Source organism: Polyodon spathula, chromosome 7, assembly GCF_017654505.1.
Source record: "Polyodon spathula isolate WHYD16114869_AA chromosome 7, ASM1765450v1, whole genome shotgun sequence".
Taxonomy (NCBI): Eukaryota; Metazoa; Chordata; class Actinopteri; order Acipenseriformes; family Polyodontidae; genus Polyodon; species Polyodon spathula.
The window spans coordinates 34,085,199-34,108,985 of record NC_054540.1 but is presented as its reverse complement, the minus strand read 5'-3'; the positions used below and the strand labels follow the sequence as shown (position 1 = coordinate 34,108,985).

Sequence of the window (23,787 nt, the reverse complement as noted above, 5' to 3'; positions counted from 1 at the left end):
TATATATATATATATATATATATATATATATATATATATATATATATATATATATATATATAGAAAAACTGGTTGCGTATACTTTTTTGAAACGTGGGTTGCACAATATTGTGTTTTCATATATATATATATATATATATTTATATATATATATATATATATATATATATATATATATATATATATATATATATAGATATATATATATATAGTCAGGCGACTAAGTTTTTTTTATTCAATCAAACGCGCCGATGTGTGAATAGGTTTACAGCGCTCTTCACTTCCCTATTTCCTCCTGCCTGTAATCCGAGAGGTCATTTCCTGGATCGCCTTCCCCTTTAAGAGAGCGTGCAGTGGTAGGAATACACGTCAACTCGGCACTTCTGCTAGATCAATGAGCGAACCGCTGTCTGCCTATCAGTTTGTGTGTTTTCCAGGAAGGCACTGCAAGCAACAAAGCGATAGATCGCAAAATGTAACACATTTAGAAAAGGAAACAGCGTACTCAGGACGCTGCTACACATTAAAAAGAAGCAAACGATCAAAACTTAGTCGCACACCCGTGTTTATATGTGAGCGCCCATTCTGCAAGCAGGACTGCCACGACAGACGGATGTAAAGGATTTTCTGGTACATTTCAAGAGGGGGAAAAAAGGGAAAGGAAGAAGAAAGTAGGAGAAAAAAAAAAAAAAGGAGAACTTCCTGAAACTGCGTGACGAGACATGTCTAAAGATCCTCTCCAACTTACAATAAAGGTATTTACAGATTCTCTAAGCCTGGTGCACCTTTCATTTTGATTATAGACATCCTCTTCGTTGGTTAAACACTTAGTTTGATTATTGCGCTCTGAAATTATGTTATTCATTTTTAGTTTCCATCTGTTGCAGGTTTGGAGAATAATATTGTACACAACGCTGGATGACTAGGAAGTATAAGTATAGTAACGTGGTTTTCAATCACGAAAAGGAACGAAAAGGAACACACTCGCATATATATATAATATATATTATATATATATCTATAATATATATTATATATATATATAATAAATAAATACATATACCTTGACTGAAGAATTTGCGCACGATTTGTTTCGTTAACAGTTTTGTGTTTACATTACTGTTCTGTGTATTTGGCAACAGCAGTTGAATGGAGTTTGGTTTGAACTCCAGTAGCGTCACCTGTGTATCATTGTATTTTTGTAAATGAAGACGAACAAGAAGTTATTTATGTTCCTAAAAATAATCCTAATTTTGCATCTTTGGGCAACAGCAGCAATTTATTTGGACACAGTACATTTTTAGACTTTTTAAAAATTGTTTTTGTAATGAATCGATAAAAAAAAAAATGGACATTTGATAAAGTACATTCTTTGAATAGGGAAATGCACCACCCTTAAAAACGACCCGTCCATGTATAATTTCTTTAAACACGCCAAGTTATTACACGCTATTCGATTAAGTGAAAACTATATTAGATTGTGTAATGTTTTGGAACTTTTCTAATCAACAGTACTTTAAATATAGAAAACTTAACCTAAATTATAATAAAATAATTGAACATACTTATTTGCACAAGGAAAGTTGATGCCTGTTAAAGTATACTAAAATTAGAAAATAAACCAGAACTTAATGGGAATTACCAGTACTTCCTTTATTTTGAAACATAAAACTCTACAATAAATACCCTTTGTCGATTAGATTTGTTTTAATTCACGGTACAGTAATAGTGCCTTCGTGTTTTTTCAGGACTGCTTTTATCATTGTGTAGTAGAAGTGTTAATTTTAAACACATTTCATTGTTTTGAAGCTTAAAGGTACCATACTAACTATACAGCAGCCTTTTGCTGCATGTTGGGTCCCATCTATTAGGTTGCTGTTTTGGCTGGAAACATAAGAGTTCCTTTACAAATAGAACTCGGCATATGTGCCAAGTAGCTTTTAGGGTAATTCCTTGTTGCAATGCCCTTGAAAGAAGATTTCAAACGATGCAAATGCTATTTATCTTGGACCCCACACCACATGGAGAAACTTATGTCAAGGTCATCAAAACTTTTACCACTGTAATAATCTCTTCAAAACCTGTTCCTGAAAAAAGTGGTTTTGTGTTCCCTCATCTTAAGAGCGAGTGCTTAATGAAGCATCGAAACGATACTGTTCCCTTGTAGGATGGGGGATATGGGTTAAACGACCACTGTACTGTAATGAGCCTTAGTAGATTTAGGGTCGTACGCATCATGTGTGTTATGTGAAACTGGAAAATATGCTAGACTAGTTCGTAAGCAGGTAAATAAATGTTACATGAATGGTGCTGCCCTGCAATCCTGTGTGGAGCCTGTGTTTATACTGGGGATCACAGAGCAGTGAGGCCTGCCCTGCACTTCCTCCCACAGCAGACACCTTACACAAGTTTCAAAGGGAAGAGAAGTCACTGCTTCATACCCCCGGTGTGCAGCTCTCAAACCACCTCCTTCTTAATGCAGCTTATAGAAGCAGTTTAGGAGGGAACATTGCTACTGAAACTATGAAGCAGGCCCACCACTGCTGCACACCCTAAAGAAAACCTTTTGAAAATAAATACATGACCAGCAAAATATCAATCACTCTCAAATGTTTATTTTTTTCCAACAAAACATATTCATTTTTTTTTTAAATTTAAAAAAAAAAATGTAGTCGTTGCCAGTTATTTTTTTTATTTTCTCCCAATTTGAAATGCCCAATTATTATTTAGGCTCCGTTCACTGCTACCACCCCTGCAGTTACTCAGGAGCGACAAAGATGAACACAAGCTGTCCTCCGAAGCGCGTGCTGTCAGCCGACCACTTCTTTACACATTGCGGATTCACCATGCAGCCACCTCAGAGCTACAGCGTCGGAGGACAATGCAGCTCCTGGGCAGCTAACAGGCAAGCCCGCAGGCGCCCGGCCAGACTACAGCGGTCGTTAGTGCGCGGTGAGCCGAGGACACCCTTAATATCTGCAAGCGTGCAAAAAAAAAAAAAAAAAAAAAAAAAGTTTTTTTTCAGGGCGGTTATGTGATGGTCGCATACGTGACATTCCACTGTACTGAATAGTTACCACCTGTTATGTCACATCCTCCAGCAGAGCAGTACCATGGCTGTAAAAACACTGACCTATTGCCAGCGTTTATTTTTCTAATCCCAGTAGATTATATCCAATTTTTACATTTAGTTGTTAAAGGGGGGGAGGGGGGGGGGATAACAGGGGCTGGAGGCTTGCTGCCTGATTCCTTGTGAACCAAGAATAGGATGCTGGACCATTCCCTGGGGGTTGCTGTGCAGTCAGCCCTACCCTTGCCCAGGAAAGACAACTCATGATGTGTGATCAAAAATTAATAAGTCAAATGTGGCAATATGTAGAAAAACATAACGCTGCACTATGGACTGCATGGGACATGTAGCGTAGTGTGTTTCTTATAAACTTTGCAGGGTGTCTTGTGACTCTTTCATTCAGTGGCAGAGGGCAAGATTCTGCCAAATGTCAGTGGAACACTGGTACACCAGAGTGTACCAATCTACCTGTCCCCCTGCAATACTCCCCTGCCTCTAGTGGTTACAAATTATGTCAACAATATGGGTGAAATTAATCATTGTGTGCCGATTTAATAGTGATACTTTTTTTTTTTTTTTTTTTTTTTTTTTAACATGATCTATGGTATAATACAAAGTTACATGTGTAGTTTCCACTAATGTATTCAATCGTGACTCTTTTAATATGCATCATACAATGGCAAGGACCTCTTCCTCATTTCAGTGGGCTATGTGATCTCATAGCCGTGGAGATATCTCAGGACTTTCATTAGCCTGGTCAGCTGAAGGCTTCCCCTTGTGCCTCGCAATGCGCTGGAGGCATCGCAATACCCCACAACGACACATGCCCTTTGTGCCACAGTATAGCCTAATTAACACATAACTCCCCTCAAGATGTCTGAAAAGATGATGGAGAGTGCTGCTGTACTTGTGTATTCGGACGGCTTCCATGCATCACTAGACATGCACTACCCACAGGAGGCTGTACCACTTGCATGCGTGCTAAACATGCTTTCACTTCTCAGAATACACTTTCTAGTAGCTCTTCTGCTACAGACCACAACAATAAGGCAACAGGTGAAACCTGTCACTTTCGACAGGGTACTACTCTTTAGAAATCCAGGATCACTGCAAACCCTTGAATCAAGCTCAGTACAATTCCATAACCAGTGCTGTTGCAAAGTGCATAGCTACCAACTGCAGACCTGTTAACACCAGCTTTTGTTTTATTTCAGTAACCACATTTATTCTGAATGACGATATTTATAATTATGGAGGACATAACCGTTACTTAGCGACTGTTTTGTTTTATTTAGGCAATTTCAAGTTATTAACAAAAGATTATTTATTATTATTATTATTATTATTATTATTATTATTATTATTATTATTATTATTTAAACAGCAATGAAAAACATTAGTTTGAGTAAAGGAAACTGATCATTTTAAGTGCAGCAAGGTGAGTAATGAACTGACTCCATTGTGGTTTTCTGCTTTCAGTGTTCGATCGACTTGCATGCCTTTGTCTTGTGTTGCTTGCATGATGCCTGGAAGTGCGAGTTCTTTCGAGAGTTAACTGCAAGAGAACAAGGGCAACACCTTTAGAAGTGTTATGAGCTAATCAAACAGAGTCATTTCCTTATTGCAGTGTTTCTGTGGTTTGTGATTTTAGTGTAGGTTTTATTTCCCACCGCAGCAGGTGTTTATAAAATAGATTTCTACCTTATTTTATTTTGTATTGTATTTTGTTTTAGGAATGTAATTGTAACTGTATTGTATTTTTGGCAGTACGCTTTCCTCTCTCAGTCCTACAGTACTGTGCCTCTCCGTGGGATTAGTGGTTTTAGCCCCTGTGATAAAACAGAATTTTGTCTAGTTACCGTAGCCATGTATGCAAGTAATCGGTTATCCTCGGCAGTCTTCTTGTTTTGTTGGTAGAGGGGTGCAACGCTCCAAGTTGCACTGGGTTGCCTAGGCAGTGTGACACAGCGTGCACTTCACTTTCGGGTGGCCTTTCTGGAAAACATATGAAAGGAGTGCAACTGTAGAATTGAATCCTCCTTGACTGGACACTGAGTGGCACGCGTAAAATCAAACTGGAAAACTTAGTGAAAAGTTTGTTGATTTAATCCATTTTGGTGCAAGAAACTTTGCAACGAAAACAGAAAAAACACAACGCCATAACCAAAATTGCAAGTAGTAAGCACTAACAAAAAAGCAGGAAAAGAGTTGAAATGGTATTTCTGCAAAGCGGTGCACAATTGTGAATGGATCTGCAGTATTTAGTTTATTGAATCGCTATTAGTAGCCTACATAATCTGAAAATGTTCTTAGCTGCATGCCTTGCTAATAAGTTACCGCACGGCGCATGCTAGTGCTGCCTTTTTCAAAATCGAATTCCACAGTAAGTAGGCCCACATGTGTAATGGTACTGCAGTAAAGGAGAAACAACATTCATAGTAAATATTTAATTTTTGGGTGCCACTTATAGTAATAATTCATTCATTTATAGACCCTTGTCCTTTTTACACGCTCCAAAAATTGAAAACATAATAAACTCCATAACCTAAGAAATAATACCCTATGTACTGTATAAATAGTAACTTGTGGTAATTTCTTTGCTGTGATTTGGGAATGCTGTTAAGGAGAGCTTGTCGTTTTTTTTTTGTTTTTTTTTCTATTTTGTTTTTATCCACAGCAGGAAAGAAACTCGTACACACCTCCGAGCAGCCCTCTGCCAAGCTCCACTTCCTCTCCTGTACATGTTCCAACACCGCGGGCCAGCAGGATGGAGGAAGAGCCTGTTAGACTGCCTGATCACCTGCGTGAGTAAATCACACACACAGACAGGGACACAAGCATGCAGACACGCAGAGAGACAAATACACACATGCACATAGAGACACAGCCATACACCCTCACGCACACAGACAGCTATACATGCACACAGATAGCTACACACGCACACAGGTCGCCACACACGCACACTGCCTGCCGCACACCACCACCACCACCCCACCCCCCACCCCACCCCACCCTTCCTCCTACATCGGTACGTTATGACGAAATGACGATAAGTGCTCTACTGCTCTTCCCACTAGAATTTCAAGTATCCGCTTCCACACAAACTGCTATTTGTTTGTTGTTGTTTTTTTAAATTTATTTATTTATTTTTAGTGTGAGACTCTTGATGCAGAGTCACTGTTTGTAAAGGTATTTTTTTTTTTTTTTTTAATAATGAAGAAACTTCAGTTCTGTAGCCATGAAACCTGGTGTTCAGCAATCCAAATCAGACTCGAGAAATGTCTTCAAGGGGGTACGTTTTATTCATTAGCTCAGAAAGCAAAACAGAAACGTTTTGTAGGACTGGTGTTTCAAGTTCTACTGATAAGTTTAGATTTATGATCCAAGTGTAAACACAGGTAAACTAAGCTTAACCACTTCTCATTTAAGTAATAAGGTGGTCACTCACTCCTGCTCTCCTGTGATAAGCAAATCCTGGCTATACCAAGGGTTAAAACCAAGACATATTGCAGTTTATTATTTAAAATGACTCTGTCACATTTAGTGATTAGTAGAATCTCTTCTGATTAACCTTTAACTCACAATGCTGCATGATTGCCACAACTGACCGACGTGTAATCTAAAGGCACCTCTGCGCACCCTCAGTGCCAACCACCAACAACAGAAAAGGTAGTTTACCACCTTCTTTGTTTTGCCACTACACCACTGGGTATACACAGCTTTACCTGGCCAAACCCCTTCCCCTTTAGGGTTCAGCTGCCCAGTCCCCAGGTTCTCCTTTTGAAGAGTATTCTTAGGGGTGTGAACCACTTAAGGATCTTCTGGAGGTGTACAGTCCAGGACGGCCAGGCTCAATTGGAAATCATTTATGAAGCAAGCCTTGCAGCCTGTCTGTGTTACATTAGCATGGTATTGATTTATCTGGGAATATCTGCCACACCAAGCCCATCCACACACGAACGCCACAAGGGGCAAAAATACAGTGATGGTTTACATCATACAGCATGGTTTACACTGCATTGCAGTGTTTTTCAAATTAAGGGTGTGTAGAGATACTCTTGAGTTCCCAAGCATTTTTCAGTGGATGGAACAGTAACCTATGTAACATTGTTCTAGAACAGTGGTCCTCAAAGTAATTTGGGCATGGGCATAAATTGATCTTACTTGGCTGTTTGTGGGCACGCTGACTATTGCATAGGTTCTAAGAATACCTATATTAAGAGTTTTAGTGGTAGTTATTCTTGGCTCACTCTGATAGAGCCAGATCTCAGGCAGTAATTGTGCGTGCTGCGCTTTTTCATAATTTAGATAAAATATGCAATGCAAATAATTTGAAATAGCATGTTTACACAGATAACCCTGAATAAACTAAATAGATAGCATCTCGCTTTTGCTTCAATTTGACAGATTTGTCAACACTGTTTTAAAGATTGTACTTCTGCAGTACAATTACTGAGAAAGTGGATTCGTAACTAAATTTACTTTGGTTTTTCCCTTCTCTAGTGAAATTAAAAAATAGAGAGAGAGAAAAAGAAATTATAAATACTGAAATGTGCTATTTTTCTCAATAAGTCGGCAAAATATGCCAGATAAGCACTGAATTAACACCCCGCATCTGCTCACGAATGATTGGACAGCGTTCAGATCTGTCACTTTCCCATTGGCTACTCAAATGCCTTTAATTTTCTTGAACGGCCTCTGCTTGCTTATGATTGGACAGCAGCGTAAAACCTGGCAGAAATTTGACTCTGCTATTGGTTAAACTTATTGTCAGTACCTACAACTGAAACAGACACAGTTTATTTCCCACCCAGCTAATTTGTGATTGGGCTTCCGCGAGACAATGCAGATATTCAGTTGGTTGATGGTATCTCAGAGGCCCTTCAGGAAAAAAAAAAAAAAAAAAAAAAGTTGAGTGCCTATAAGCACAGCATAAGCAAGCAGCACTGTCAACAGACTGCTGTGATGCTTTTGATAGAAAATGTGTTTAAAAGCTTATTTATTTTCCCATGCTACGACCCGCCAGAAATGTGTTCACAACCCATAATTTAAGAACAGCTACCACATGCACGATGGCCTGGCTTCGCGGTCACCACTTTTGAGAACCACTATTCTAGAATCTAGACTACAATGAAAAAGGCAGTGTTGGTAATCTGGTATTGTAAGAAAAATATGTTTAAATTGAGTGCTAGAGCAAATGTTTTTTTTTTTTATTTACTGTATGTAAATCAAATAAATTCTATATTAAATGAGTGATATTCACAGCCATGGCCTGTGGTATACGTTGTTTCAGGTCAGAGTTAGAAATAAAATCAAGTTTAAAATGCAGCCCATTTTATTAAATTGGTTTGCTTAAAGTAGTTGAGATTTGAAATGTAAATTCTTCAGGAAGGACAAAGGTCTCTCTCTCACTGTATATTAGATAGGGAGCACGTAGGGACACAATTCAGTGGAGACTGGCCACACAGTACTTACAGTAGGAACACTTTTCAATACATTGTTCTCTCCGAAAGGAACTTCATGACAGTTCACAGGCAAATGAATGTCTTTTTGTTTTTTCCCAAGGTTGGCTTGAAAGCGCTCACTATATTTATAATGCCCTTCATATAAAATACCATTTTGATGACTGTCTATTCTGCTGTAGCGTTGTTCTACAGTCGTAATGTACTGAACAGCCGGCCTTTTAAAACTGGTTCTGTGGGAAAAACAGCAAGACCTTGAGCTCAGATTTGAAGCCGGTCAACATGGACAACTCTGATACTGTTCCGGGTCATCTCTGTTGTTCTACATTCTTTATTATCGTCATAGGCCTACCTGGTGTTTTACATTACTTTGAGTAGTTTTAGCTGCAGATGGTCAAACAAAGTCTCCTCCTGCCTTGAAGCTTTCTGCCCTGGCTGTATGACTGCAGGGAGTATGACTGCCGCATGCACTGTGTTTTCTGCTTTAGCTTAGGATAGCAAAACAGAAAAGGTAAACCGGAATATTTATAAACTTGTGCAAAATCCTTTTTAAACGATGTGCAGCATTATATTAAAATCATGTCACTGTGCCTTTAAATAAAGCTGCACGCTTGTTTGATCAGTTAGGAGGATTTGTTACATGTTATGCAAAGGTGCAAACCGTAGCTCCGAATTGCACTGAGCAGCCCTGTCTGAGTTCAGAGGCTTATATTCAGTAATGGGGATTATGGTTTATTTAATTTTTGTTAAACGGACAGCTGTGTTTTTTGCTGTCCTTTGCCCAACGTTGTGAGGGCTGGTCAGTGCTCAGTTTTCCAGAGACGCTGCTGTCTGCCGGTGGGAAGCTTCCCAGAAGGAATTTCCTGAGTGAGCAGATGGCAAACTTCCTGCTAAAGATTTCCTGGAAAGGAAGCTGCTTGCTTGGCATCAATTATTCATGTTTGTTTTAAGTTTCTCTTTAACTGTATTGTTATGATAACTTAGTCTAAATGCAAAAGTTATGTCTAAATATAACTGTTAATTCTGCAAATATAGCCTTTCAGGTGCTTTTGACGCCTTAATATTGAATACGAAACTGAAGCCTAAAAATGATACAGTTCCACAGTGATGATAAAGCTCCATTTTCTATGTTGAGTAGGCTTAAAATTTCACTGATCTGATTACGGGCACATCTAACTTGACTGCCTTCAAAACAGGATGCAGCAGTTTGTAGGCAAAACATTTTTTTTTTTTTTTTTTTTTTTTTTTTTTTCAGTGAAGAAATACTGGTTTAGAATGTATCAAATTACATAGTTAAAATTAATTTAGGTAATTAATGGGTTAAATTCAATGGCAAATATTTTGACTGGAAGTCTTTTTCAATGCCTTCAATTTGTACATTTGTAATTGAGTTTATGAAGTTGCTTTTAGTATTTCTAAGTTTAGCTCTGGATATATTTATTTCATGCTTCTTGTCATTGGCCTAATTTTATGAGTTTATCGGGTCTGAAAAAGCGAATTGCCGGTATCGGATTCCTCTGTTGTCATGGTGCTGCTGCATTCTGGATCACTGCCCTTGTCCACGTGCTGTGCATTGTACAGTTTCGGGTAATTACTAATCCTTTGCACCAGAGCAGAGTTTCTTCCCACGTCAATGTTTTGTTTTTTTTCAATAGTTTTCGAAGAAACGCTTGTTAAAGTGCTTGTAGTTAACAAAAGGAATCCTTAGAATTTTCACAGTATACACATCCATTCACTATATAGGTCTCAAAAGAAAACTGTGTTTTTAGCAAGCATATCTTCTTTTTAAAGCCTGATATCTGGTACTACTTTAGGTTAAAGAAAGTCGCATTTCCTTAGTAATTTCACCTGTAGTGAAAATTGTCCCCGCCCATTTAGGACCTTCTTTCTTGTCGGTAACCAACCAGCTACTTCCCCTATTGACCAACATAGTTTGCTGCCAATAAGATGCTGTTCTGTGTAAAGATGTGCCTCTAACCCTGTCCTAAGTTTGTCTCAATCTAATTTTCAATTGTGTCTTCTGGTCTTGGTTTCTGTGATGCTCTTAAGGTATCATCAGGAGGTGGTACCGACAGCAGTGGCTAAGATATACTGACTTCAGTATAAGCTAAAATAATAAGATACTAAGTGTTTGCACTGAAGGCGCGAGCCAAAACGGTTGTCTAAGTGCCTTAGTTTTACGTTAGAATTCTTGTGTTTTTGAAGTTATGAATACAACATACTTTTAAGAAAATATTTAAACCTTGTTTTTTAGGTGCTTATAATCCATACCAAATTTATTGCTTTTGTTGAAATGAATATGTGAAGAATGTTTTTCTTAATTTTAGTGAATACATTTCCTCATTGACTGGAAAGGCGGCATGAGTCAGGTTTTACTGCGTGAATATCGACCCTTTGTTCTTTGCTGTAGGTTGGTTGCAAAACTTTCCTCGCATGATTCTTTAACTTAGCATTTCACAATTCATCAGACTATGAGGGTGTGTGACACAACACTGGAAGTTGAAGGCTAAGAAATATGAGAACGCACAGACTGAGTTTTAAAATAAATTCAAACCGTGCACAGGCTCTTCACAAATAAAAACTTGATTTCCTTTGTCAGCTTGGCTGTTAGGCTAAATATTTTCACAGACATGTGTCTGAAGCTCTGAGGGCTAACAAAATATTTCCAGTAAATAATTTCGTAAGTCACACGTCTTCCTGTATAAAAAGACGCATGCATGATGGTAAAGCTGTATTTGTTTTTGTTAGTGGTGTCCTCGTCCCATCCCGTCCCCCCCAAAGCTATTAACCTTTTCATGCATGGAATATTGAAAAAAGCTGAAAGTCATTATGAACACAATAAATAATATTTTTCTTTAACATTTTTTTCATAGCTTTTGTATGGGGGGGGGGGTGGCATCCTCTGATGTCATCATCAATTTGTGTCTTCCATATAAATACCAAGATTATTTATCCATCCCCATATGAGGTTGCCATGCATAAGAGTTAGAACACAATATACAGATTGATTCTTGAAGATATTGTATCGTCTCCACTGAAGTTGTCGCATTAAGGATGGCAGAGATGTTACAAGGGGAAAGCAGAAATGTTTTCAATAATCCATTAGAGTTGCTAGTTTCAAATGTGATTGAACAATTCCTGTACTATGTTACAGGGTTTGTATTTATTATGTGTGCTTCTTGGTTCCTTCGCTGCAATACTGAGTTTTCTCTAAAGCTTTACCTGGCTTTGAACTGGCTTTGAGCTCCTCTGAAGAATCTGAAATGCCAGCACTGGGTTCTCCAGGCAAGCTGGAAGCCAAGCGAAGCCAAGTCAAGGCAGATTTTTAATACTGGAGCAATAGAACCCAGAATTCATTCAGACTCCAGAATAGCAAAAGAAACGTAAAAGGTCATTCAAATGACTGCTGAGTGTTTTTGTACTTTACTGGGGTTTTCGATGACAGTCGTTAAAAAGGTTGTCCATTTATGTTGGAGGAAATCTGTGCTTTGCTACTGATTGGTGCTGTGTGATTCTGGCTGTAAAGGAAGGAGCCATCTGTACTACAAGATGTTACTTTCATGTGCTTCTTTTCATAACTAGAAATCTTAGACAAGGTTAGCAAATGGAATTGGGTTCTGCATTTTAACATTTACAGTTTTTGTCCTTTTTTTCTAGTTTTTGAAATGCCCAGTGTGCTGGTGCTGTGGTTGGGATCGATTTATCATGATCTTTCATTATTGTACTGAAACATTTTAAAGGTAATTGTGTTAACAGTGTCACTGCTAACCAGATGTTTTTTGGGTGCTGGTGGGGGGTGGGGGAGAGACAACACGGGTATGGAATTATTTTGTAATAAGCCAAGAAGTGAAATAATAAAAACAGTAATAAAAATTGAATGATTTTGAAGGTGGGAAGATTGGCGAGATACTTGGAAATTGTTATTATTGGCGAATCTTTGTGTTACTCTGTAACTTGTCAAGCAATGTTTGTTTGAATTTTTTTGTCTCCACACTCCTTAAGAAATGAATTGTAATGCTGAAACTGTCTAACTGGGGCTATGCAGTGAGAGTTTTCCCAATTAAGAAGCTTGTGCTGTGCTGTATCGAGGGTTTCGGTCTGGCCCAGTGAATCTGCTCAAAGGAATGTGTTGTGCTCTGTGTTCTGAGGGAAATTTCCTCACTCTGGAAGCTAGCTTTGCTAAAGGAATTTCCTGACTGGGCAGATGGTGCTTCCTGAATGAACCATCTCTGAAAGGGAAGCAGTTTTCACACGCCACTGGGCAAACAATGTGAAAATATATATGCAGTTTATTAAAAAAAAAAAAAAATGTAAACCGAGAATTATTCTCCACTCTGCTATTTCTGTACTGTAGAACTGGAATTCAGAGCTTCCATACCTGAACTACAGTTGACTGTGTCCAGATGTATTATGCAGCTCAAAGCATAATCTGTTATTGCTGAAATGGTTAATTGTTTTCCGTATCAGAAATTGGGGGCCCTTCAGCACCGGCTGTGTCTGTCTTTTTTCACAGTCTACATGGTGAATGTGATAACTGTCTTGATTTTGCTTCGATGTTCACCAGACTTTTATCATACAGCCCGAGCCTCCTTTAGATGTCTGGGCTTAGCTTGGTTTTGGTTATAATCTGATACTGTCAAGTTCTTTTACAAATATATTTCAGCTTCCAGGTACGGTAATTATTATGCGATTGAGGTGGCTCTGTGCTTTTTGTCTTAGCCTGATTTCTACATCCTTCAATACATTTGTCAAGGTTTAGCCCAATTTAAGTACAAATCAAAGTACAAATAAATGGACAGAACTCATTTTGTAATTCATTTTATTTTCAATATTTAAGTGGGAAAAAAACTGCATTTACATTATTTACAAATAAACATTGATTATAATCCTACTGTACATCTCACAAGATTAACTTCTTAACGATATAAAAATGGGACCCCAAAAATGGGCAGATAGAGCTATTTGTTTTTTGTTAAGACTAGGTGGCATTCTGTACCAATCCTTTGTTTTACAATATATTAATGAGGCATTAGGAGAGATTGACAAAGCTCTCATGAATGGTCCCCAGAGTTTCCTTTGGATCAACGCCATCCTCATGTACATGAATCTGTAAATAAATTACTTTTTTAGTGGACAAAAAAAAACCCCCAGATTTAGCACAGACTCCTGAGTATCCTGAGCATTACCTGAGTAAGCAGGTGGGCGTTGCTTGGGAATCGCGTGTATTGTTTTGATCTCCTGATTTTAATAAACCCACTCTTTTTACAATCCAGGGCTTTTAAATATACTCTTTCTTTTCTTTTAACATCAGTACTTGTGTAGGATTTTTTTTCTCATCCTGTAATCAGCCCCTTTTTTCCTCCTCCTCCTGCTCCTGTGGAGCAGTGAGTACACATCCCAGTATGACCCCCCAGCCCGGCAGGCTATGGCTTGTTCCACCCTGGGAGGGTCTGTGGTCCTGGCTCCTTCTCATCCCAGCAAGCTGTGACGTACAGCAGGGAACCAGGATGAAATGAGCAGCAAGGCACGGTTACAACAACCCACATAACAAACTTGTTTACAGACTTCATAAATGACTCTTTAAGGCAATTGCTTTAGTTTAGTTATGTCTGTAACATAAACAAACGCACTTCAGAAAGTAGGTTATTGATTGATTTGAATGCCAGTTGAAATGTCACCAAAATAACAAATTCTTGTTGTTTTGTAGTCGTTTCCAAACCCATTGATTTAAAAGGGCCTCTCGCATGTCTTTTCTCTAAGTTCATCTGGTACACCAGTGTAACCATTAACCTGTCTCCCTGCAACACTGCCCCCGTGAATGGAAAAAAAAAAAATAAAAAATTAATCTATGTACTGCAGTATTTCTTGCTGATTAGGGCTATAACGGTACCCTAATGTCACAATACGATATGCTAGTAGCTATATCGTAATACATGTGATGGACTATTTGTATGATCATTTAATGACAGACTGTTATGTTAAAAGATGAAAATGAGCTAGGGAGAGTATATGTTCATTTAGTGAACTGCAATGAATTATGCTGTGTGTTTAGTCTTGTATTACGATACAGACGATACACACCTCTTATGATACGATAGGTCATGTAAAGAAAGTATCACTATTCATCGGCACATAATGAATTGTTGCACCCCTATTGCTGATATAATTTGTAAGCGCTAGAGGCAGGGGAGTGTTGCAGGGGAACAGATTGGTTACACTCTGGTGTACCAATGTTCCATTCCAATCTTGCCCTCTGCCACTGAATGAAAGTGTCACAGAACTGAAAAAAACACATTGTTACCTTTGCTGTTTCCCATGGTGTCCACATTATAGTTTATACATATTGACACATTTGACTGTATTTATACATTTTTTATTACACATCACGGATCAACTGGGCAATGCATTCCTCAACTGGGCATCACAGTGTATCCATATCGCACTCCCCCCTGCTACTATGCTGGTTTTCTGTTCCCACTCATTTCAATCACCAGCATTGTTGCAGGAGGGAGCATGCACTGGATACACTGTGATGTTTAGAAGAAATTAGTTTCTGCTTGCACCTTTAAAACAAACAGCAATACTACAGCTGAATTTAGATAAGTTTGTATTTTTTTAAATACAAAAAAGTAAGAACTTTGCAGTTAATAGCCCTCTGCAATAAACTAAGCAATCTAGGCTAATAAATGTCTTGTTTAGTGTGGCTATTGAAACGCTGGACTGGATTAAACCGCTGTGCAGTTGGAGTCTTTGCTGGGCTGTATTGTGATTTATATATGTGTTTTTTTTTTTGTTTTTTTTTTAATTGAAAGAACCCATGTTTGGCTAGTATATAGTGATGGCATTGAGTTTTGTGATACTGTGCAAGGCATTGTATGTGGCTGGGCAGCAGTACAGAGATCTACTCCAGGCAGGAGCCAGTGGGGTAGCGAGAGGGACTCGCTGAAATGCTCACTTTATGAATAATAACATTGAGATTCAGCCCTAAATGTGTTGCCACAGAACTAGCTTAGCAATAGGCTTGTATTATATGGTATTTATTTTACACTTCAATGTGATTCCTAGGTGGTGGATTTCCAGATTGTTCCAAATTTACTCAGAAACCGTAACCTGCCAGCTGTCTGGTTTGTTTACATTCTCTCTCGTTCTGGCCTGTGAGGTTACCTATTCTGTTATCTTCTAGCACAGGAAAGCAAACGGAAATGCAATTAAAGTGTTTTTTGTTTTACTGATAACATTGGATGTAGAGGAAGCTTCTGAACGGATTATTTATACTGTATAGATCAACATGAAAGTAGAACAACATATATTTAAATATGTAAAAACTGTTTTTAAAACATCAATATGTTTTTCTATCAATATGCAGTATATTGATAGAGGCCAGTCCTCAGCTGTCATGCTTGTCTGATGTGCCTTCTGCTCATGCTCTGAAACGAATGCACCTTGCTGCAACAGGCTGATAAAGCAACACCAACGGTCTGTTGGCCGCGGGAAATTCCGTGCTAAGGAAGACTTTGTGGAACTTCCTGCTGAGTGGTGCATTGTGGGAAGGTTGGCTACCGTTTTCACACCAGCTGTTTGCCTCATAGAAATCTCACAGATGGTTACAGCAGAATCCTGCTGGGCAGAGCGCATTACAGGAAGGGTTTTCTGTCTGTAAAAAGAGGCAGCCCTTTTAAACTGTCACTGGACAAATTCATAAGACTGACCAAAAAAAACACAATCCCTGGTAGGAAAGAGTTAATAAAACGATTCTAAGTACAGAACTATGATTCAGATGTAACTGTTTTGCAGCTCTGTGGGCAGTGTGTGCTGCTATCGGGGAAATTATGTTTTATTACCTGGGAAAGGGGCAGTAACGCAAATAAAATTGACTTCACCAGACTTGGTGCAAGTAAGAGTTGTCTGGTAAAAATGTTGCTGACACAGAAATAAGCCAACAGCTATGCGTTGCACGGAAAGGGGCATAGAGGCAGTATAGACAGGCACTTGGAGGTGCATACCACCTGATGAGGGACCATCCCATGCCCATCCTACTTCCAGAGGATTCGGTCAATGATCACAACTTAATTTCTGTTTTATAACTGGGCTCTTCATTATTGTGTCCAATGATAATGTTTAAGCAATATGTGTGTAACTTTTATTATTGGGGTCAATACAGCAAATGTGTTAAATTCTGCGTAAATCCATTTGCGCTCCTTCACACACAAATACAGAAATAATGTAGTTTATTTATAGAACCATAAGGAAACTAAATTATCATCAAATTGCAACAGAAAATTGAACACCGGTTTCCTTTTTATCCGATTGGTCTGCAGCAGCTCCCTATGGGGAATTTTTTTTGTTTTCAAATTTAGTTTGATTTTGGTCCTTTATCAATCTGACGAAGAAGCCTACAGTAACTGGAACATGCACTGTTATTGAAAAGGGTGGAGGTGTTTTTAGTTCAGAGGGTTGAACTTTGTTACAGTTCCCAGCACTTGTATGCATCAGGGGTTCCCCAAAACTAAACAAAGAGAGCTCTGTTTGCTTGTATTAAACAGCTTCTTGCAGCCAACCGTGTGTTACAGCATAGATCACAACACCCTTTTAATACATTGTGAATTCGCAATAATGGGTAAAACAATCTTGAAATGCACTGATCATTTCTTTTTAGTAATCAACATAATATTAGTGATTCAAAATGTGGGCTTCAGCAGCTAATATGAAAATGTAAGTTAATAAAAATAGTGTTCTGTGGTTCAAAAAGGGTTAACGGAGGATTGCATGTCTGGTTAATTCTCCTGTACACTGACTGGCAGGTTCTTCGGCAGCAGCTCCACTCAGATGCTGGTTTGTTTTTGTCTCTTCTGAAGAGGAACTGTGATCACACTCATCTCGAGAATGCTGTTCCCCACAGGAAATTTCCTGTGACGGACTTACTGGGGAGACTTCCAGTCAGGCAGCCCCCCCTGTGGGGAAGATAACAGAAAGCGCAGCGCTGTGGCAAGACCGCAGAGTCACTGTGATGTTTACAAGCTGCACTCTCCAACGAGCTGCGTGCCTGACTCGTAACTGATTTAATGCGCGAGGGAGTGCTTTGTTCAGCTGACAAATCATTCAGTGACATCAGCACTACTGTTTTAAAGATTTCTTTTCTGGCCCTCGATTTTTGTGACAGGCAGAGTCAGAAATAAAGAGGCCCCATCAGCCAAGCTGAGGATGGAAGAGCGAGACAGGCCTATTGATTTCTCTGGGAGGGAAAAAATAACCGCAAAGTAGGTTTCTAATTATATAAGTTTCTATTTTCTAAAAAATAAAATGCACAAAAGCTTAAAATAAAATTCAGATAAGTTCATTATTTAATTTATTTTTTATGGTTCTGTTGGCAGTTTGCTGTTCCTTACACAAAAATTGCTGCAAACTGAGTGAAATGAACAAGAATAATATGTTTCCTTATTCTACAGGAATGGAAATCAGACTCCTATTGCAGAGCAGTTTCATCCTTTCCAGGTTTTACTAGAAGATTGATTAACCCCAGTGTATAGGTACCAAGCTCAGGAGTGTCTTACCAAACTCCTAGTAAAATCAGGTCTGGATCAAACTGCAGTGGGAGTCTAATTTCCATGCCTCTTCTACCCCACCGGGGGTAAAATTGCCTCAACTGGGATATACTGTAGTGGAGGTGGTCGTAGGTACACTGATTCCTCCATATATTTGGAAAATCGCTTGTCCCATTGTCATGAAAGTTGGTAATTCTTATTCTATACTGTTTTGTTGTATGTCATGGACATTATCTTTTGTCGTACTGATGGCTCTAGTTTTGAATTAATAGCCTTGGCAATGGTGGATATGTTATTGCCCTACTTGTGTTTCTACTGTAGTTATTAAACCTGTGTTCTGAATTACAAGAATAAAGTTGTTCCAACGTTAGGATCAGCTGTGCCAGTACCCTTGGTTTGTCTGAGTTTGCTCCTGTGCAGTCAATGTAGTTTTTGCGTTTTTGTTTTCCTCAATTCTGAGGTGGCTGGAGTCGTTTCAAGGAACTGCTTCACACTCCTATTCAGGGCCAGGGGATTCCCGTCCTGCGTTGTTGTTTTGTTGTTATTGCAAAATGTTTGACAGACCGCAGTGGTTTATAGTGCAGGGAAGGGAATAGAGAAGCTTCAAAACTGCCTCCTAAATCATGAGTCCACTCTTGGCCAATCAAAATGCCGGAGCAATCCTGTCTCCAATGTCATCTCATGCATGGTAAACTACCAGCTGAATGTACGTGGGTTACGTGGGTAACAGCATTAAGTTTTGCATTGTATTCTTTTACCACAGTTTTCTGTCCAGTTGACCCTGTCTGTTATAGTAGGAGAAGGCACACAGAGTGCACAGGCCGCAATCGGCCAACTAAACCCTCCCCAATTATGTCCCTTGGGTGGGCTGTTTCGGTGGGCGGTGGTGGGCGGGGTTGATGTCGGAGCCCCCCAAGCCTTCTTTGGTTGAGGGGGCCCCGGATCTCCAAGGTAGTACGGTGATGCTGTCATGGGACCTGGACCCTCCAGCAGATGCAGCGTTGGCAGGCAGGCAGCACCCCTGGAAAGTGTGGGCCCCCCTAGCAGTGTCAGACCCTCCAGTGGCGTCGGACCCTTTAATGGCGCTGGACCCTCCGGAGACGGTGGCCCGGCTCCCTCTGGTGGCGGAGGCGGGGACGGCAGCCCGGCTCCCTCAGCAACGCTAGGTGACAAAAAGGAGACACCAGCAGCCCCAGGCGATCCAAATGTGGCATCCTTGGGCGGTGCAAGGCAGGCATCCTTGGGCCATAGCTCCTACCTTCTGGGGTCTGGGAGCGGTGGCTCCTCCCCCCTCTGGCTCTCGGGAAGGTGGCTCCACCCCTCTCTGGCTCTCGGGAAGGTGGCTCCACCCCTCTCTGGCTCTCGGGAAGGCGGCTCCACCCTCTTTGTTGGAATGGTTGGGGCCTCTCCCATGTCTACTGCCAGGTAATTAACGACCATGAGGGCAACCTCTGGGAAGGACGCCGGGTGATGTTGTTCCTCCCACTTTTCCCACCTCTCCCCTTCTCGGCACCACAGCGTGTTGATAACTATGGGGAGGTCGTGGAAGAGGTCTGCCTCAGGGTGCATCAGCCAGTCCCATATTTCCTGGGATGGTGGTGAAGGTGGTAGCGCTGGAGGTAGTGGGGTGGCCCCTGGTGCCCGTGGTGAAAACTGCACCTCTTCCTGGGCCTGATTGTAGGGGCATCCTGCCCAGTTATGGCTGTCCTCCTCACAACGGCCACACCAGTTTGCCGGTGGCACTTCTGGGCAGGACCTCCAGCGGTGGTCCTCCTTTCCGCACCAGGAATACCAGGGGAAGATGCCGGCCGGGTCCTCCAGCGGTGGCTGTTGTTGCAGCAGCTTACATTTCTTCAGCTGCTGCATCTCCTGTCTTTGCTGCTGTCTGCTCTTCTTTCCCACTTTTTTTTTTTTTTTTTCTAATTTATCTAAAAAAAAAAAAAAAAAAAAAAAAAAAAAAAAAAAAAAAAAAAAAAAAAAAAAAAAATCCTGCAGTACTACTCCAAGCCTTCTGGAGGCGCTATATTCCACTTCTGACACCAAATGTGACAGGCTGGCAAGTGGATAGAGGCCCAGAGAGAGACTGCAGTTCAAAAAATATATACTTTTATTATAAATAAACACAAAATAAAAGGGCACAAGTGCGAAAATAAAGATATTTAAACACAAATAACAAAAAAACTTAAAAAAAATAAAGATTACCAGGATGGGCGATGCCGTCACTGGATTAGAAAATTCAAAAATCACAAAACCAAAAACAGCAAGCACAACCGTCTGCTAGCTTCCTCAGCTCCCTCCTCTCCCTAATAGGAAGCTGAGGCCTCCTTTTATGTCAGGTGACTGGGTGCTGATTGATCGTTAATTACTTTAATTGACTTATCAACCCCAGCCACCTGAACACAATAAACCCAAGCAGGCAGGGGAATTTAACCCCATAACTGCCAATTTCTAAAGGGCAGAGCTCTGCTCTGCCACACACTCTATGACCATTCATAATGCAGGTGGTGCCAGTCTCTGACCCAGTAGATTTAAGAAGTGCCACATTTTGTTCAATCATCTTACTAATGTATTTTACTGTACATGCAGGGCTAAAACGTCCCTATAGACCAAAGAGGGCTGACAACTCAAGTATAAAGGGCTCTGAAAAATGTTTTCAGTCTGATTTACAGATGGTACACTACAGTGTAACCAATTAACGTGTCCCCCTGCAACACAGTTACATGAGTAAGAAAGAACATTTGAAACAAATGTGGTGTTTCTTACATCCAGTGGAAGTGTTGTAGGGGGGCAGGTTAATGGTTACACTCTGTTGTGCCAGCTGAACTTTAGGTAAGTGTAGCAGTGTTTTGAGAGCTCTATGGAGCACACAGGGATGCTTTTAAGAAGCAGCAGGATATAACGACTTGAATAAAAAAACAGTATACAAAGTTAAACACAAATCCATTCTCAACATTAGTGGAGTACTGAAGGTATTCCACTAGCGAGGACGGCCAAGCTTTTAAGCGCTATTCTCTTGAGCGAAATGACCACAGCTCTCTAAGACGGAATGTTCTGTTTCTACAGCAAGTACAACTTATGGAAACAAGAGTATAACCAAGATTAAACAATGTGTGACTCCTGGTTGTCTTGGGATCCTCTCCTCTCCTCTCCTCCCTCCCTCCCTAGCTGGTGTTTGACAGTGGGCACCGTCTCTCCTCTGCAGGCTTGCTGCCGCTGTACTGGAGTCGGGAGGATGTAGTGCAGTGGCTGCAGTGGGCTGAGAAGGAATTCTCCCTGCACCCCATCGACAGCAACACCTTCGAAATGAACGGGAAGGCTCTCCTGCTCCTCACCAAGGAAGACTTCCGCTACCGGTGCCCTCATTCTGGTAAGTGCTGCAGGACCACGGCATGATCAGCATGCACACAACATTTTAAACTCTGAATTAGAATATGAAATCCATATGAACTGAATATTTTGCATGTGATCAGGATTATTCTAGATGCCGGTCGTATGCAGAGCACTGCAAGTCCCTTTTGCAGTACGTGCAGTAGCATACTGGTCGAATTCTCATAAAAGACAGTGGCACAGACAAGCACACCGATTACTGATGCGTAAAACCTTCTGTTTCATTCATCACATCTTGGTGACTTTGTTTACCCCAGTGGCCTCAGTACAGTTCTGAAACATGTCTTCTCTCCAAGTGCAGCTGGTACATCAGAGTGTAACCATTAACACATTAACCTGTCCCCCCCCCCCCGCAACATAATTCCAGCAGTAAAAAAAGAAAAAGAACACTTAATACAGATGTTTCTTACACCCACTGGGGGCAGAGTTGCAGGGGGGGGGACAGGTTAATGGTTACAGTCTGGTGTACCAGATTTACATGGAGAGAAGACATGTTTGAGGGCATGGGAGTAAAAAGTCACCCGGATGTGATGCATGAAACCAAACTTATGTACCGAGAGAATCTAAATAACAAGCAATGGTAAGATAGAAACAGGGCGAGGTTCACAATTTTGAAGTTAGAGCAGTGGTTTTATTTAAAATGAAATATAGTTTGTGAGAATTCTTACTAAAAGATGAGTTTGGTTTTTTGTCTGGGATTAAAGACGCAGCACCACCTTAAGAATACAAAGGGTTAAATCCAAAACCTCAGTGTGTCCAGTCCTTAGAATGAGAGCCAAAAATAACTTCTCATGTGGTAAAAGACTGTTCGAAAGGGAAGTTGGTCTGGGTGTGTCCAGAATAATGGGATGCATTTTCAAGTTATTCTTTCACACAGCATGTGAAAAGTGTTTGAGTTTTTCCTGAGGAATGTGTCCGTTCCTCATTGATATGCGCGCCTCTGAATCCACTGGGGTCTGGAAACGTCTGCTATCCGAGCACCTGCTACCAGCCCTGTATCGCAGTCTGTTGTCTGGCTAATTGAGATTTGACTCGCCAGGGAGATGCATCTTTTATATAGTACTACTACTGCAAATCAGTTACCAGGCTGTCTGATTGCTATTGTCCAAAATAAAAGTGAACAATAATAAAAGATGTGAGCTGGGCTGTGAACAAAGAACCTCCATGTTTTCCAGTCCACACCACAAGTTGAATATTTAATCGGAGATGAAAGTAAGACTCCTATTGCATAGTGGTTTGATCCATTTATGGTTTTACTATGAGTTTAAAAGGCACATCAGAGCTTGTTACCTATTCACTGTAGCTAGTCAAGCTTATGGTAAAACCTGGAATAGGCGAAACTACTGTACAATAGGAGTCTTTATTTCCATCCCTGTTATGATAAAAAATCAATATTGATTGCACTCTGTGCAAATATTATTGAAGCAAGTTCATTTTGTTTTTCTCCAATAGGTAGGCACATTGAGCATACAGGGAGATGAAAGTCTTCAGAGCAGATTCAGTCTGAGATGAAGTCAAGGTTTTTGTACTAGTGAGGAGACGGGTATCTCCAACATGTACTGTACCTATAACTGTTAAGTGTTCTGGTGTTTTTATTAAGGTCGTGGATTTTAATAAAGACGGCAGTCATGTGCTTCCGTTCCAAGTCTGACTCATTGATTCAGCTGTGCTTTGAAGTAATGGGCATCTTTGCGACGGTTGTTTATGGAAACATACTGCAGCAGGATCTGGAATCCTAATGGTAGAGAGATTTCATATAATACAGAATAGATGCATTTGTGATTGTGTAGATGCAGAGCTTGCTTCTTACTTGTCCTGTCTTCCTCTGTCTGATCCAGGGGATGTCCTCTACGAGCTTCTCCAGCACATCCTGAAGCAGAGGAACACAAACACCCTGCTCCCGTCCTACTGCTTCCCAGGAAACTCCCTGCAGCCCCAACAAGAGGTAACTCAGCAGCACCACAAGCTGGAAGGTAAGAGCGACTAGCTAGTCATATTACTGCAATGGGTGGAGCATCGTCATTTCCTTGGAGAGAGAACCCATGGAGTCAAACTGATTCAAAACTTAACCTGGCACATAAAATATTATTTAGTCTGCCAAGAGCTTCACACTATTTTCATTTTCAGTACAGTAGCTCTGTTATACGAGTTGCATGCGCATGTCGTATATCTGCTCGGGGCCTGTCTCTAGTAAGTAATGTAACGTATACCCTGTAATTGTTTGTTATAATGTGTTCAGTATCTCAACACTTGTCAGATGTGGCGACATTAGGACAAATGTTAGTTGTGCTATGTTCCTTCTTTAGGACTTGTATCTAGCATT

The 23,787-nt window shown here is 40.3% G+C and overlaps 1 protein-coding gene across 5 annotated transcripts in view; it reads left to right on the top strand.

Annotated features, from left to right (window-relative positions):
- The first annotated feature begins 354 nt into the window (after positions 1–354).
- Positions 355–23,787, top strand: part of LOC121318566 (transcription factor ETV6-like) — a 37,088-nt gene continuing 13,655 nt past the window's right edge. For 2 of the 5 annotated variants that reach the window (XM_041255372.1, XM_041255369.1), the window contains exons 1-4: positions 355–755; positions 5,748–5,874; positions 21,280–21,444; positions 23,303–23,437. In XM_041255372.1, coding sequence (XP_041111306.1) covers positions 723–755; positions 5,748–5,874; positions 21,280–21,444; positions 23,303–23,437 — 460 coding nt within the window. In that variant the 5' untranslated portion in view covers positions 355–722. Of the gene's footprint in view, positions 756–5,747; positions 5,875–17,522; positions 17,793–21,279; positions 21,445–23,302; positions 23,438–23,787 lie in introns of those variants that run through there. The other 3 variants (XM_041255370.1, XM_041255373.1, XM_041255374.1) reach the window with 3 other exon arrangements.